Below are 12,014 nucleotides of genomic sequence, written 5' to 3'. Positions count from 1 at the left end.
AAAGTCGAATGTTATTGTAGCAATTATCTCATACAATGTCCAATCCATTTTATTCTTAATTTGCAACATGGATTAAATAATTTTGCAAAATATATTAAACATTTCACCTTTAATCATGTTAAATTTTGTGAAATATTATTATAAATTGTGTTCCTAAATCCTGAAGCTTTGTAACGTATTCTACACCGTTTCGTTTTTACAAGTTCTGAACGGACGTTTGAACATTGTTTATTTGCATCTTTGCAACGCAGGGAGCACAAATATTCAAACGAAATATTCTAAACTCTTTATGGTTCAAACGGCCATGTCCGTTGGCTTTATGAATTTACCGTTACGCCGCGGCGAACACAATAGAAAGGCGAGAGAAAAATCCAATTGTGCAGAACCCGGCGCTGTTCTTATCAACGAGCTCGCTTTACATTTTACCCATTTCCCCGGTGCTCCCTAGCGTATACCGAGCTTTTTCGCGAATAAAATCGCGTTAGTTTGTCGCCTATTATAATCCATTAACGTCGTTTCCCCGGTGGCAATATTTAAATTGCAAAAAGGAAGGCATTCGACGATCGAACAAGGTGATAGAAACAGGGCTACGCCCGACAACGTATTCTTGCGCTTCAAAACAACGGAATTATTGGGATTGTACACGCGTGGATTTTGTATTAATTCATTTTAGAGATTGTATTATATTCATCTTGCGAGAGATACGATTATATTATAATATAATATTAATATACATTAATATACATTTTTACTATCATAATGCTATGTAATCATTCATTTGAGAGAATCTATAAATCTATAAATTGCAGGAGACTTTTTTGCGAGTGGCGACGTGTATGCGCGGATGTTGTGTAATCGTGTTGGTCGTTACTTATGAAATTAAAAGGTTCCTACAAAATAGTCTCACTCATAAGAAAATTTTATAAAAAAAATATTTTCTCCAAATTTTCACCATTTCATACGCTTCCCGAGGGAATACACTGACTGTTAACATTAGCCATTGATCAAGATTGATTGAACATATTCTTCGTTCTTGATTTTATTCTCAAATAAACTGCATTCCATGATGCTACGTAACAATACAACTAACTCAAACTCAATATTAAACTACAATTTAGTGTAATCTGAAACACAAAACTTCCCTCAACAGTTCACGCTTCTTACAACCATTTCCACTGAACAAAATACATGGACAAAATACATGGACAAAATACATGAACAAAATCCCTCTTCTCGCGATCAGCATGCATCTAGAGAAATGATAATAATTAACCAACAAAAAAAAAAAACGTCTGTTTCAGCTGGTGGACGATGACGGAAGCATCGAGACAGCCCTGATCAATTACCTGTTCACGAAGCAGATCGTGAAACGGCTCCGGAGTCAGCTGGACATCGGCGACCTTCAACGTAAACGCAGCTACTGGAAGCAATGCGCTTTCAACGCCGTCTCTTGCTTTGGCAAATAGATCCAACCGTCCTCAGTCTGAGCAAACCGCGAGCCAAGCTTTCTTCTACGTCTGTCCATTTTTCTTCCATGTCCGACGCTAGTTATTAAAATCGAGTATAGCTCGAGGAGATTTCAACCAGCTGTGGTCACCTTCACGTCCGCGATTTTCTAGGCTCCTTTAATATTATCGGGTCGACGATTAGTTTTTGTATCTTGTTTGAGGATTGTTTCGTTTTTTTAATGTAATCAAGATCTTGGATCGACGTTGGTTCTTAGCATGCTTCCATTGTCTTATTCATTTTACACAATATCGAACGACAGATGTGCTCGACAGAATTTAATTAGGATATTCTTAGCGACAATTCAAGCATTGATTTATTTCAATCGGAACAGGTTCGAAAAGAAATTCATACAACGATTAGAGTCGATTGATGTTTTGCATGTCCACCGTCCATCGTACATATCTCACGAAATCACTATAAAAGTTACAAAATGGATTATTCGACGATCTGGATCAACCTGTTCATTTCAGAGGAATGAATTAGTTTTAACGTCATATTTCCCCCAAATGAATACTCTAATTTCAAATATAAACGAATAAATTTATTCTGATCGTGTTGGGTGCATCAGTTATTTCCACGTCACGTGACAGGGATAACAGCGTTCGAATACATGCCAGAATTTCGCGGGGGTGATGTTGACGGAGCTAATTCCCACGGCGCACTCTCCGTATTCGATATTAAGAAAGAAAATCGTAGATTAGCGACATAAATACTGAAAAATAAAAAAATCTGGAAAGCTTTTCCCGTCGGTCGAACGACGTACTCCAACGGTGATAGCACGTGACCCAATCCCCATCTCGCGTTTTCTCGCTTTCCTTTCGTGTATAGAATTTACGGTGGTTCGTCATTGAGCGACGGAGTGGAGTGTAACGTTACATCGTTATAAATCAGTGTTTACGTCCGCGAATACGCGGCCGGCTGTAATGGAGAGTGTTCAATAAAGAGTTTATTTCCGTTGTAATCGCTTATGGGGACGAAGCAATAAAACGGACGACCATTTTTTATTCCAATGATCCCTTCATTGCGAAAATACATATCCCGGTTGAGTGATTCTAATTAAACGTGACGCTACTCTAGGAGCAGGCAACGTAATCAGCTTTGCAGAAAGTATAGTCTAAATAACGATTAATAATTATGCGTCATTCATCTATAATTGCGATTACAGCAACTGATCACGAAGTTACAGATGTAATCGATATCCAACTCTCAGTGTAGTTCATGATTAGATAGCAAAGACAGGTGTAGTAATTATTGAAAAATTGGCAAATAAGAAGATATACTTGTCACCCTGGTATAATTCACAATCGTCTTTGTATAGGCAATATTCTAGAGTTACACAGAGTCACACATCGGAAGAAAAATGATAAGAGGAAGTTAAAATTTTGAAGAAGATTAGACGTAATAAACGAAGAACAAGAGTAAAGATACTTCATACGAATTTATTTGTTATTCTAATGAAAATCATCACTTCGAAATCATCACAATCTTTCCACCAAGCGTACAGTATTTGTTAAGTTTCACGGGACAAATTACATGCCATAAGTTTAGTAAAAATGTCCTACCATGATTTCGATGCAGATCCAAACGGATAAGGGTGACCTGTGAACCCCAAAAGATAATAATGACTAGGAGAAAATAATGACTCTTAAAAGTATTTCAAGAGTAAAATTACGCAAAAAACTTTACGCAAATGATCGAATTTAATGGTCACTCGAAAAGGGTAGCGCATGTTGTACAACGTCGAGAATAGACGAAAAATGATACATATTTTTGTAAGCACCCTGTATATGGTCGTTGCGTAACAAGACATGGTGGTATATTTGTCGCTATGGGGCTCGTTAAATTACCGGAAACGTACCCTCAGAGAAATGACGATTTCGCAATTAATCTACCAACGTAATTAGAATCGTTTCTAAGGCATCGCTGTTGAGATAGAAACTGATTGAATGCGAAGAGGATGTATAATTGGTTCTCGTTCCTTATGTAACTCGAAATTTTCAAAGCAGGAAGTTTCTTCATAACTTTCACCTTACAAAACAGACTTTTTAGTTCGAAAGAAAATTTGGACGCTGCTTGAAAGAATTAAAAAAGAGAAATAGAAATTATCAAAGTAAAACTTGGTCTAGCGATAGAAGAATTTCGATAAAAGGTAAAAATCAACTATAACCCCCTCCTCTCCAGTGTACCCACGCAAAAGCTTCTTGTCGATGCACTCCTGCAATTTTCTTTCGAGTCACTATAAGTTCCACTTTATTCTCAACACCTCAAACTATTATTTAAGCAAAAAGAAAAATATACATGTCGAATAGAGTAACCTCTATCCTTTTCGCAGTAGGTTAAAAAAGAATTTCGGTTTCTGGAAAATTGCAGTGTGTGTTGAGCCCTCGTGGAACAAGAACCTCCGTTACAGGAACAAGAAGCCTTGCCGTATCGCGCATAGTTGCTACGAGGGAAACAGAAGTGCACGAACGTACGAAAAAGGGAAAAGTCGTCATCGATGTCGACAGGAACAAGTGCAGTAATCAGCAGCCAGCTCCACGGCGTGTGCTATCGTCTCCTGCACTTGCGACGCCGCGGCGGACGCCTCCAGCCAACCGACGCTGACGTGTCGCGCCGTCTTCGACGCGTCTCCGAACTGCTGCAAAACGAAAACACGGGGAGATTACCGTCTTGTTCCGCGGTCGGAAGAGCGGAAATCACGCGCGACAGGCGGAACGGAAGATTATAACCGCGCGAGCGGGTGCCACATAATTGGCGCCTACGCTCAACGGAGCTGACAACCGCCAGAAGCTGGAAGCCGCTTAAACGCCGAGGATGCCAGCGGTAATGGCGAAGGCATTACCAACTTTAATTCCGTTACCGCGGCCTCCGAGTTCGATCGATTTAAAATGCCTCCCTTAAAGAGGGAGGTGCTGGTGTAAACTTCTATAAATCTATATCCCCGAGAGTAATATGTACTGCAGCTAGCCACAGCTTTATTTACAAATATCGAGACTTCGGACTGAAATCTTATTTTTGTCAAAATAAAATGTAATCTATGCTACTAAGGGGTAGTGTAGCTCTCTATTGCTGGAACAATTTTTAGAATCGTGTCGGTACTTTCGAAAATTACCCCCCTTTATAATACTAGTATAGATGTAGATGAAATATTATATTAATGTCAATCTAGAAACGATTCTAACAGATTAAATGAATATTGTATGATCTACCTATCGGTAAATAATTAAGAGTAACATTTCAAGCAAAAATCATACATTATTCTACTGTGAGAAAAGGTCCGCTGTAAATCACGGTATCTACCTGGATCGCTGTGGACAAGATCTCCGTACCAGGGTGGATCACGTGCGTCGCTTTGGATCTATCGTGGTCCCTCAGGAGTTTAGCTCCGAGACTGGTCAATCTCGCGTACGGTTAAGGAAAATTCATGTTAGGAGAGTCGTGCAACTCGCGCTGGAGTGGTGGATCTCCGGGGGGGATTCCCGGGTAACGAGTCTCGCGACCCGTTTTCGCAAGAGACTCTGAAAGATAATCGCACGCGGTTCCTCTCGCGCGCCGCGCTCGTTGAGCGCGTCTTCTTTAAATCCGCCTCGAGGGAGTCTCTCTGCTTTTCATTTCGCTTCTCTTAGACCTCGTACTCCCGCGGGTATTTCGTCACGGTTTACCGGGGTATCCACCCCCGAAGCAATTAAGGACCATCCCCTACGTCAAGCACAGTGCGCTGATCGAAGACGATCGATGAGACAAGACTCCGCGATTGAAGAGCAGAGTGTGATGGCCAGGCACAGGTGTCCTACTTTTACGACGATATGGGCCGTCGAAAGAAACCCTCGGAAGATTACATTCGACTACTATTGCACGAATACAAATTTTTGTATCGACCCTTCGTAAGAGTATGAAAAATGAGTTCGGACTGGACTCTTCAATTGCGAGAGAATTATTTTAAAGGGGACAAAGCTGAAAACTTTTCAATGGAAAAAAAGGATACGTCTTCAGCAACATGCTAGCGTGCTTCTGCTTCTTCTTTTTAAAGCTTCCCACCAGGACGACAGGAATACCCTTCAGGATGGTTTTGGACTTCTGAAAATCATTCATCGTCGCGCGCCTTAAGAATTTGTCAGGTTGCAAATTAACCGCTATCGTGTTATATTCTACTTAACTTGAAAGAAACTTCAAACAACGAGCATATGATACTTGTTACGAAAGGAACGTTATTCTAAGTTAAAGCAAACTCAAGCATATGCTTTATTAGGTGGGCAACGGTAAACTAGGCCGTGAATCTTACCAATTCGTTGTCGGTAAGGCTGGACAAAGGTTTCGCATCAGATGGAAGACCATGCGCTGGTTTTCGACCCTCGACCCAGTTCAATGGAGTCCCGTCAGCAGAGTATTCTACATACTGTAATGTGATATACAAAATATATTAATTATAGAGAAAATGGAGTAGAATTAGGCGACAGAGCGATCTGTTTTATCAGTGGGGTGTCTTTATCGGCAAGGTAGAGTTACCATGTCGAGAATATATCTCTGAACCGACTCTGTCGGTAAGACTCGGTAATGTAGAAACCTAATTGATCAAAGCGAGTTAACAACGTATGTTCTACATTACCAGCCACTGAACAAAAGGTGTCACTGTATTAGAAACGAATGTCAACTCACATCCTTGTTGACAAATGCATAAAACTCCGCTCGTTCCTTATCCTCCTTGCGAGTGCCGTTGCTTTCCTCCTCACTATTTACTTCTTTTTTAATTTTTTTGTTGATATCGAACTCCTCGCTATCCCCGTCGCGTTTTCGCTGTACATTCAGCATCCTAGACGTCGAAGGCTTTACGTCCTGTTCCTCATTCTCTGGTTGCTTTAATTTCCTGTCGACTTTCGTTTTCGTTTTGGGGGAAATCTCAAGCTTAATCGGTTTAATTTCGTCCATTTCCTCTTTGACTCTAGAAAAAAAAAAAATTTTCCGTCTCCATCTTTGGTACCATAGACAAGTGGTTTCGAAAGCTAAATTAGATTTGTTAACGGCGAAACAAACAGGGGAAGTACATACTTGGAGCTCGAAGGCAAGAGAAGACTAAGATCTATCGACTCTGAGCTTTTCTTGAACAGATTCCTTAGCTCCTTTAGACTGGTGGCGGTAGACCAATCCTTGTCATCGCGGATACGAGTCACCCTTGGAAACCTGATGCTGATACTGTCCGCGGTGTGGACACCGTGATTCGTGAACTCTGCTCCCGTTATTTCCCACACAGGCTGCTTCTGAAGTCCAGAAAAAGAAGCTCCAGGTACCCCAGAAACGAATCAACCGTTGCAATGCAACAACGCTGCTATCGGTTACCTTAGGATCCTTAGCGACGAAGTCAGGAATCATTGGCTTGTTCACTCGCAACCACGAGGGCACCTTGTTTGGATCTTTACTTATTTTGACCATATCGAGCTCGTCCTGGAGCACCGTCAGAGTCGCATCGTCATGTCCTGTGTGAACCTGAATGAAAGAATCAGCTCAATGACCGCCCTCGTTTACTTTACCGTTGCAAAATTTCGCGAGTCCTTACTTTGGTTACTGTCACCCAGACTTGGCGATCCTCGTCGTAGCAACCCATCAGGAATACAGACATCAATCCACCTGAAAACGTAATTTTGGTTCCAGTGGAATTCGGAGTAAGGAAAACGTGGATACTCGTGGTTGACCGTTGAGAAATAGTTGTAACAATAAATGACGAAAAAAGGAAGGAACGCACTTCTAGGACTGGGTTCGCAAGCTTCCATTTGTACGAACCTTTGTTCCCAGTGCCGTACCACGCGCCGAGCACGACGAGATCTGCAGTATCAGCCATAGCACCGCCAAACAGGTAGTCCTTCTTCACCTTCAGCCAGTGTCTCTTGCCTGGCTCATATTTGCCCTGCGAACATTCGCGCGTTTGCAAGCTTGTGTTAATTAACTCGATGCTTTGACAACCACCAATGTTTGATTAAAAAAACCAGTAGTCATTATTTTTATTTGTTATTATATTTAATACTTTTGAACTATCGCTGCTAAACATAGAGGACACCACTAAACTAGGTCGCCACTGGAATTTTGGACAACTTTGGATCAATTTTTGGTGTCATCGAATGGTTGAGTTAATGTTACTCGTAATACTTACATTGATGTCTTTCAGGACCAATCCTTCTAGACCCAGTTTGAGAACCTTGGCGATCATTTTAGTCAAATCTTGCGGATCCTGAAAGCGACGTGCTTTTAAAATGGAACCTTCATGAATTTAAATATGGCGAAATCATGTAATTATGTCTTTACGTGGACTTCCTGAACCTCGGAGAGCATTATTCTGTTAGGTATCTCGGTCATTCTCTCCCTCAAAATTCGCCTGCGCTCCGTCATAGTCCTGTGCGGAATGAAAGCTAGAAAGCGTTCTTACGAGCCAAGAAATAATAATTTCGTGAAGAACTTACTTGTGGAGGAGAACGTCTCCGTTGTAGTAAATGCAATCGAACACGAACAGACAAACGTTGGCGTCTTTGAACTCAGCTTTCTGTGAATTTGTTAATCGTTAACAATATCATACGGCGTTAAACACTGAAAGGAATCTAGGAATTTAGGATCTGACCTTGTGAATGCCTAAGCTGCCGAAAGGCAACGGCTGTCCAGTATTGGTATCTATCATGAGAATTTCGGAGTCTAGAATAAGATCGTCGCCATCTGGAAAAGCTTCCTGAATGTAATCCTTGAAATGTTTCACCTGAAATCATTACCATGCCTAAATAACGAAACGTCTCCTCGAAGAACGAATGCTGGAGTGCGTGATTAAGAGTATTTACTTTGTGGGCGAGCACAGGTTTCAGAGATCTGCTGAAGTATCGAAAGTCGCTACCCCTTTTGTGGACCTGGACACGTTCTCCGTCGTACTTCACCTCGGACAGCATCCCATTAGGACACTTCTTCATCGCCATCTCTACAGACTTGCAAGCTTCTGCCTGTTCAGTTTAAAGGATATGCAATAGTCGTTCAAAGAATATTTATTACAGATTTCGGTAATGTAGTGGATTCTGTCGGTAAGCAGTAGGTAATGTAGGACTCTAATGATCGAAAAACGTATCAACAGAGTGTCCTGCTCTATCGACACAACGTTCTGATATTCGACCATTTGTTTTAAATTATGAATTATTATCGACAGATAGTATCTACTGGTGGTAACTTATTGAGGGAGTTCCTTTCACATTATCATTCTGATATCTTGAGAGCAACGGAACGTGAAACATATAGTAGGGTGCAAAGAGCCTTCGTGCGATCAACGAGTAAGGGAGACTGATTACATTCGACACTGCTTACATTTTATTACATTCTATTTATTCGTGTTTTCCTCCGCGTAGGATTAATCGTTTTTCTTTTCTCTCCACTGTGATGTGCCATTTCCATGTGTTCTGTTATTGGTATTACAATGATGGAAGTTTTTCTTCTAAAGCTTACCAACATCGGTAAAACTGGTGTCATAAGGGACAGGGCCACTTTATTGTCCGTACGAACTCCCGAAGTAGAGGAAGAAGGGTTCCCAAATCTGTCAGAGGTCGAGGAACCTTGCCAACACCGCTCGATGACTCTGTTTAGGTCCCTCGAGGTTTGGAAGGCCGCGTAGGCTTTCTCGTGCACAGCTTCCAGTCTGTAAGCATTATACAAAATTCACGATAATTAAATACGATACGTTAATGGAATTACTATTTTGCACTGGCGAAAATAGACAATTATAGAAAGATAAGGTAACCAATTGGAGTCTAAAGCAATTACACAAACAATCAACTAGCAAGATAGAAGAAAGAGATAGGAAGTGTTAATCGTAAGGAGCCAAAAATCTCTCTCTCAACATAGGGAAGTTGTTTCCTCTGACTTTTCTCATAGTTCAAGGACATATCCCTTGGATATTGAACTCACATGTGCTTCGGGCCAGCGTTAATCCTCAGTTCGTGCTTGATGAGACGCACGATCGTCTTCAAGTCATTTCCGGTGCATCTAAAAAAAACCAAAGACCGTTTCTACCACGTGTAAACAGAATACTGAAAGTGCAAACGGGTTCGTATGTGGTTACCTGGAAACAATCGATCGAAAGTGTTGGAGTTGCTCGTCCTCTTTGGTCAAGCACGACAGCTTCTCCAAAAACTCGTCCACCTGAAAAGAATTTTCGTAGTGAAATCAACGCGAAAGACAAGGAAAACACTAGAACTAAATAGAAACATATCGGCAATGTCAACTGCAATGGCAATTACATCGTGAATATCACGATATAAACGACACTGATATCACCGTTAGTAGTGAAATTGACACAAACAATGCAATAACAATGACAATTACATCGAGAACCCCAATCTCAGCGACACTAACAGTAACAATAATAGTGAATATGACACGAACAATGACAGTCACAACGACAATGACATTGACGACATCAACGACAAAGGCGACAATATCGATAGTAACAATAATAATAATATTCCAGCGAGAAAGAACGAGAAGACCCTTAACGACGGGCGCGTTAAGACGCTGCCCTATTAATCGAGTCGGATTAAATTCATAAATTTCCAAGGGCGGATAAAGGGATCGCGCATTATCGTAGCAATTTACGAGAAACAAATGATCGCTGGGGACCGTGTCCTCTGTCCCTCTGCCAAGGGAACGAGGACGGAACGAGAACGTTTCAAATGAAATTCACGCGGGTGTCTATCCGAGCAATTTGTCTCCAGGCGGTTTTCTTTCCTCTCCTCTCTCCCCTATCCGTTCCTCGTGCGGTGTTCTGGTCATTAACACGTCTAGTACCTGGCTCGAATTCTGCACCCCTTTCCATTCTCGCCTCTCAGCACCGTTTTAGGATTACTTTCAACGCGAAAATGAAAGCACTCGATAGTTCGACGATGCCTTAATTATTTTACAGTGTTTTTAAGAATGCTCATGGTATTTAGATGTTTCGAAGTATCAAGGATAATCGTGTTAACCGTTATTATTTCTCTTTCTAATTTCAGAAATATATTACTGTCTTCGGTAGATATGCAAATTTACACATTAATGCTATCTACCAAGTGTCATATACATTACTGTTGTCAATATAATTGTTATTGCGATTGTTATTGACTGTTACTCGAGACATGGACACAAATTCTGCACCCCTTTCCATTCTCGCCTCTCAGCACCGTTTTAGGATTACTTTCAACGCGAAAACGAAAGCACTCGATAGTTCGACGATGCCTTAATTATTTTACAGTGTTTCTAAGAATGCTCATGGTATTTAGATGTTTCGAAGTATCAAGGATAATCGTGTTAACCGTTATTATTTCTCTTTCTAATTTCAGAAATATATTACTGTCTTCGGTAGATACTCAAATTTACATATTAATGCTATCTACCAAGTGTCATATACATTACTGTTGTCAATATAATTGTTATTGCGATTGTTATTGACTGTTACTCGAGGCATGGACACAAAAAGAAATCTACCTCTTGAATCGTAAGCACGGATTTGTCGGCACGTTTGATAGCCATGGATTTCAGGAAGAATACACGTATCGTTTCGGACACGTCGCCCTTTTCCAGGTGTTCCAGCATCTCGTCCTCATCCTGGTGCAGCAAACGAGAGAACAGCTTCAGGAGCTGCTTGTCCCGCAGGTTGTACACTCTTTTCACTGAATGAGGTAGTAGCAGTTTGCACCAGAGAGTCACGTCACTCTTGAATCCACCTGCGAATAATAGAGGGTTTTCTTATGGTCATTGTATCGTTATTAGTTCGTATTGTTATGTCACTGTATCGTGATTAGTTCACACTGTCATTTTGGTCGTCTAGTTATTTCGTCAGTTTGTTATGTGGTCATTTCGTCATTCCACCACGTTGTATCGTCGGGTGGGGATGAAAAGGGGTCGAAGGAAGAATCCAGCCAAACGCTGTCCGAAAGAATATAAGCGATCAGCGGCCGCTTATCGTGTGCAGTTATCGCCCCGTAACTTTCCATTCACGCGATGCATTCCGACGAAACGCATTTCGTTCGTCGTTCCCTTCTTCCTTTTAATCGTGGCCAGACTAATGCACGAATCCTTTCATTCATTCCGAGGGTCAGTACCTGTGCCTGAGGTACAGTCCACTCGAAGGTGATGAGTTCGTACAACGACGAACGGGCGCCAAATAATTTGGATATTTTTATCAGACTAATACGACGATCTATTCTTTAATATCAATGTGCGTCAATGTTCAAGTATCATAAATATTGCGCAAAGTATGGAACAGGTGTCGATGTAAGTCGCCAGTGATAGTGACTGTATTTAAGATTTTGTTTCCTTGTCGTTGCTTTCCTACATTCACATTTCGTCATTTCTTCGTCTACTTATATCGCTATGTAACATGCAACTGTAATATGATACTGTATCGTGATAATCATATTACAGTATCACGTTACTGTAACACGATTATCATGATATTGTAACATGTTACAGTAACATAATTACAATAACATAATTACAGTAACATAATTACA

The 12,014-nt window shown here is 41.0% G+C and overlaps 2 protein-coding genes across 2 annotated transcripts in view; one reads left to right on the top strand and one right to left on the bottom strand.

The window, feature by feature from the left end:
- LOC128878071 (prohormone-1) overlaps positions 1-1,908 on the top strand; it is a 29,906-nt gene extending 27,998 nt beyond the window's left edge. The window contains exon 3 of the mRNA XM_054125918.1: positions 1,302-1,908. Within this exon, the coding sequence (XP_053981893.1) occupies positions 1,302-1,466 (165 nt within the window). The 3' untranslated portion in view covers positions 1,467-1,908. The remainder of the gene's footprint in view (positions 1-1,301) is intronic.
- A 735-nt stretch (positions 1,909-2,643) lies between these two features.
- Positions 2,644-12,014, bottom strand: part of LOC128878058 (DNA ligase 3) — a 63,078-nt gene continuing 53,707 nt past the window's right edge. Inside the window, exons 4-22 of the mRNA XM_054125886.1 lie at positions 10,987-11,225; positions 9,587-9,666; positions 9,433-9,510; positions 8,974-9,163; positions 8,325-8,480; positions 8,114-8,245; positions 7,959-8,038; positions 7,804-7,891; positions 7,652-7,729; positions 7,285-7,408; positions 7,061-7,131; positions 6,844-6,990; positions 6,556-6,764; positions 6,166-6,448; positions 5,792-5,905; positions 5,495-5,586; positions 4,810-4,900; positions 3,984-4,147; positions 2,644-3,108 (exon numbers count right to left, since the gene is read on the bottom strand). Coding sequence (XP_053981861.1) covers positions 4,001-4,147; positions 4,810-4,900; positions 5,495-5,586; positions 5,792-5,905; positions 6,166-6,448; positions 6,556-6,764; positions 6,844-6,990; positions 7,061-7,131; positions 7,285-7,408; positions 7,652-7,729; positions 7,804-7,891; positions 7,959-8,038; positions 8,114-8,245; positions 8,325-8,480; positions 8,974-9,163; positions 9,433-9,510; positions 9,587-9,666; positions 10,987-11,225 — 2,399 coding nt within the window. The 3' untranslated portion in view covers positions 2,644-3,108; positions 3,984-4,000. The remainder of the gene's footprint in view (positions 3,109-3,983; positions 4,148-4,809; positions 4,901-5,494; positions 5,587-5,791; positions 5,906-6,165; positions 6,449-6,555; positions 6,765-6,843; positions 6,991-7,060; positions 7,132-7,284; positions 7,409-7,651; positions 7,730-7,803; positions 7,892-7,958; positions 8,039-8,113; positions 8,246-8,324; positions 8,481-8,973; positions 9,164-9,432; positions 9,511-9,586; positions 9,667-10,986; positions 11,226-12,014) is intronic.

Source organism: Hylaeus volcanicus, chromosome 6, assembly GCF_026283585.1.
Source record: "Hylaeus volcanicus isolate JK05 chromosome 6, UHH_iyHylVolc1.0_haploid, whole genome shotgun sequence".
Classification (NCBI taxonomy): Eukaryota; Metazoa; Arthropoda; class Insecta; order Hymenoptera; family Colletidae; genus Hylaeus; species Hylaeus volcanicus.
Note: the sequence above shows the minus strand (reverse complement) of the source record. Positions and strands in the feature narration are given on the sequence as shown.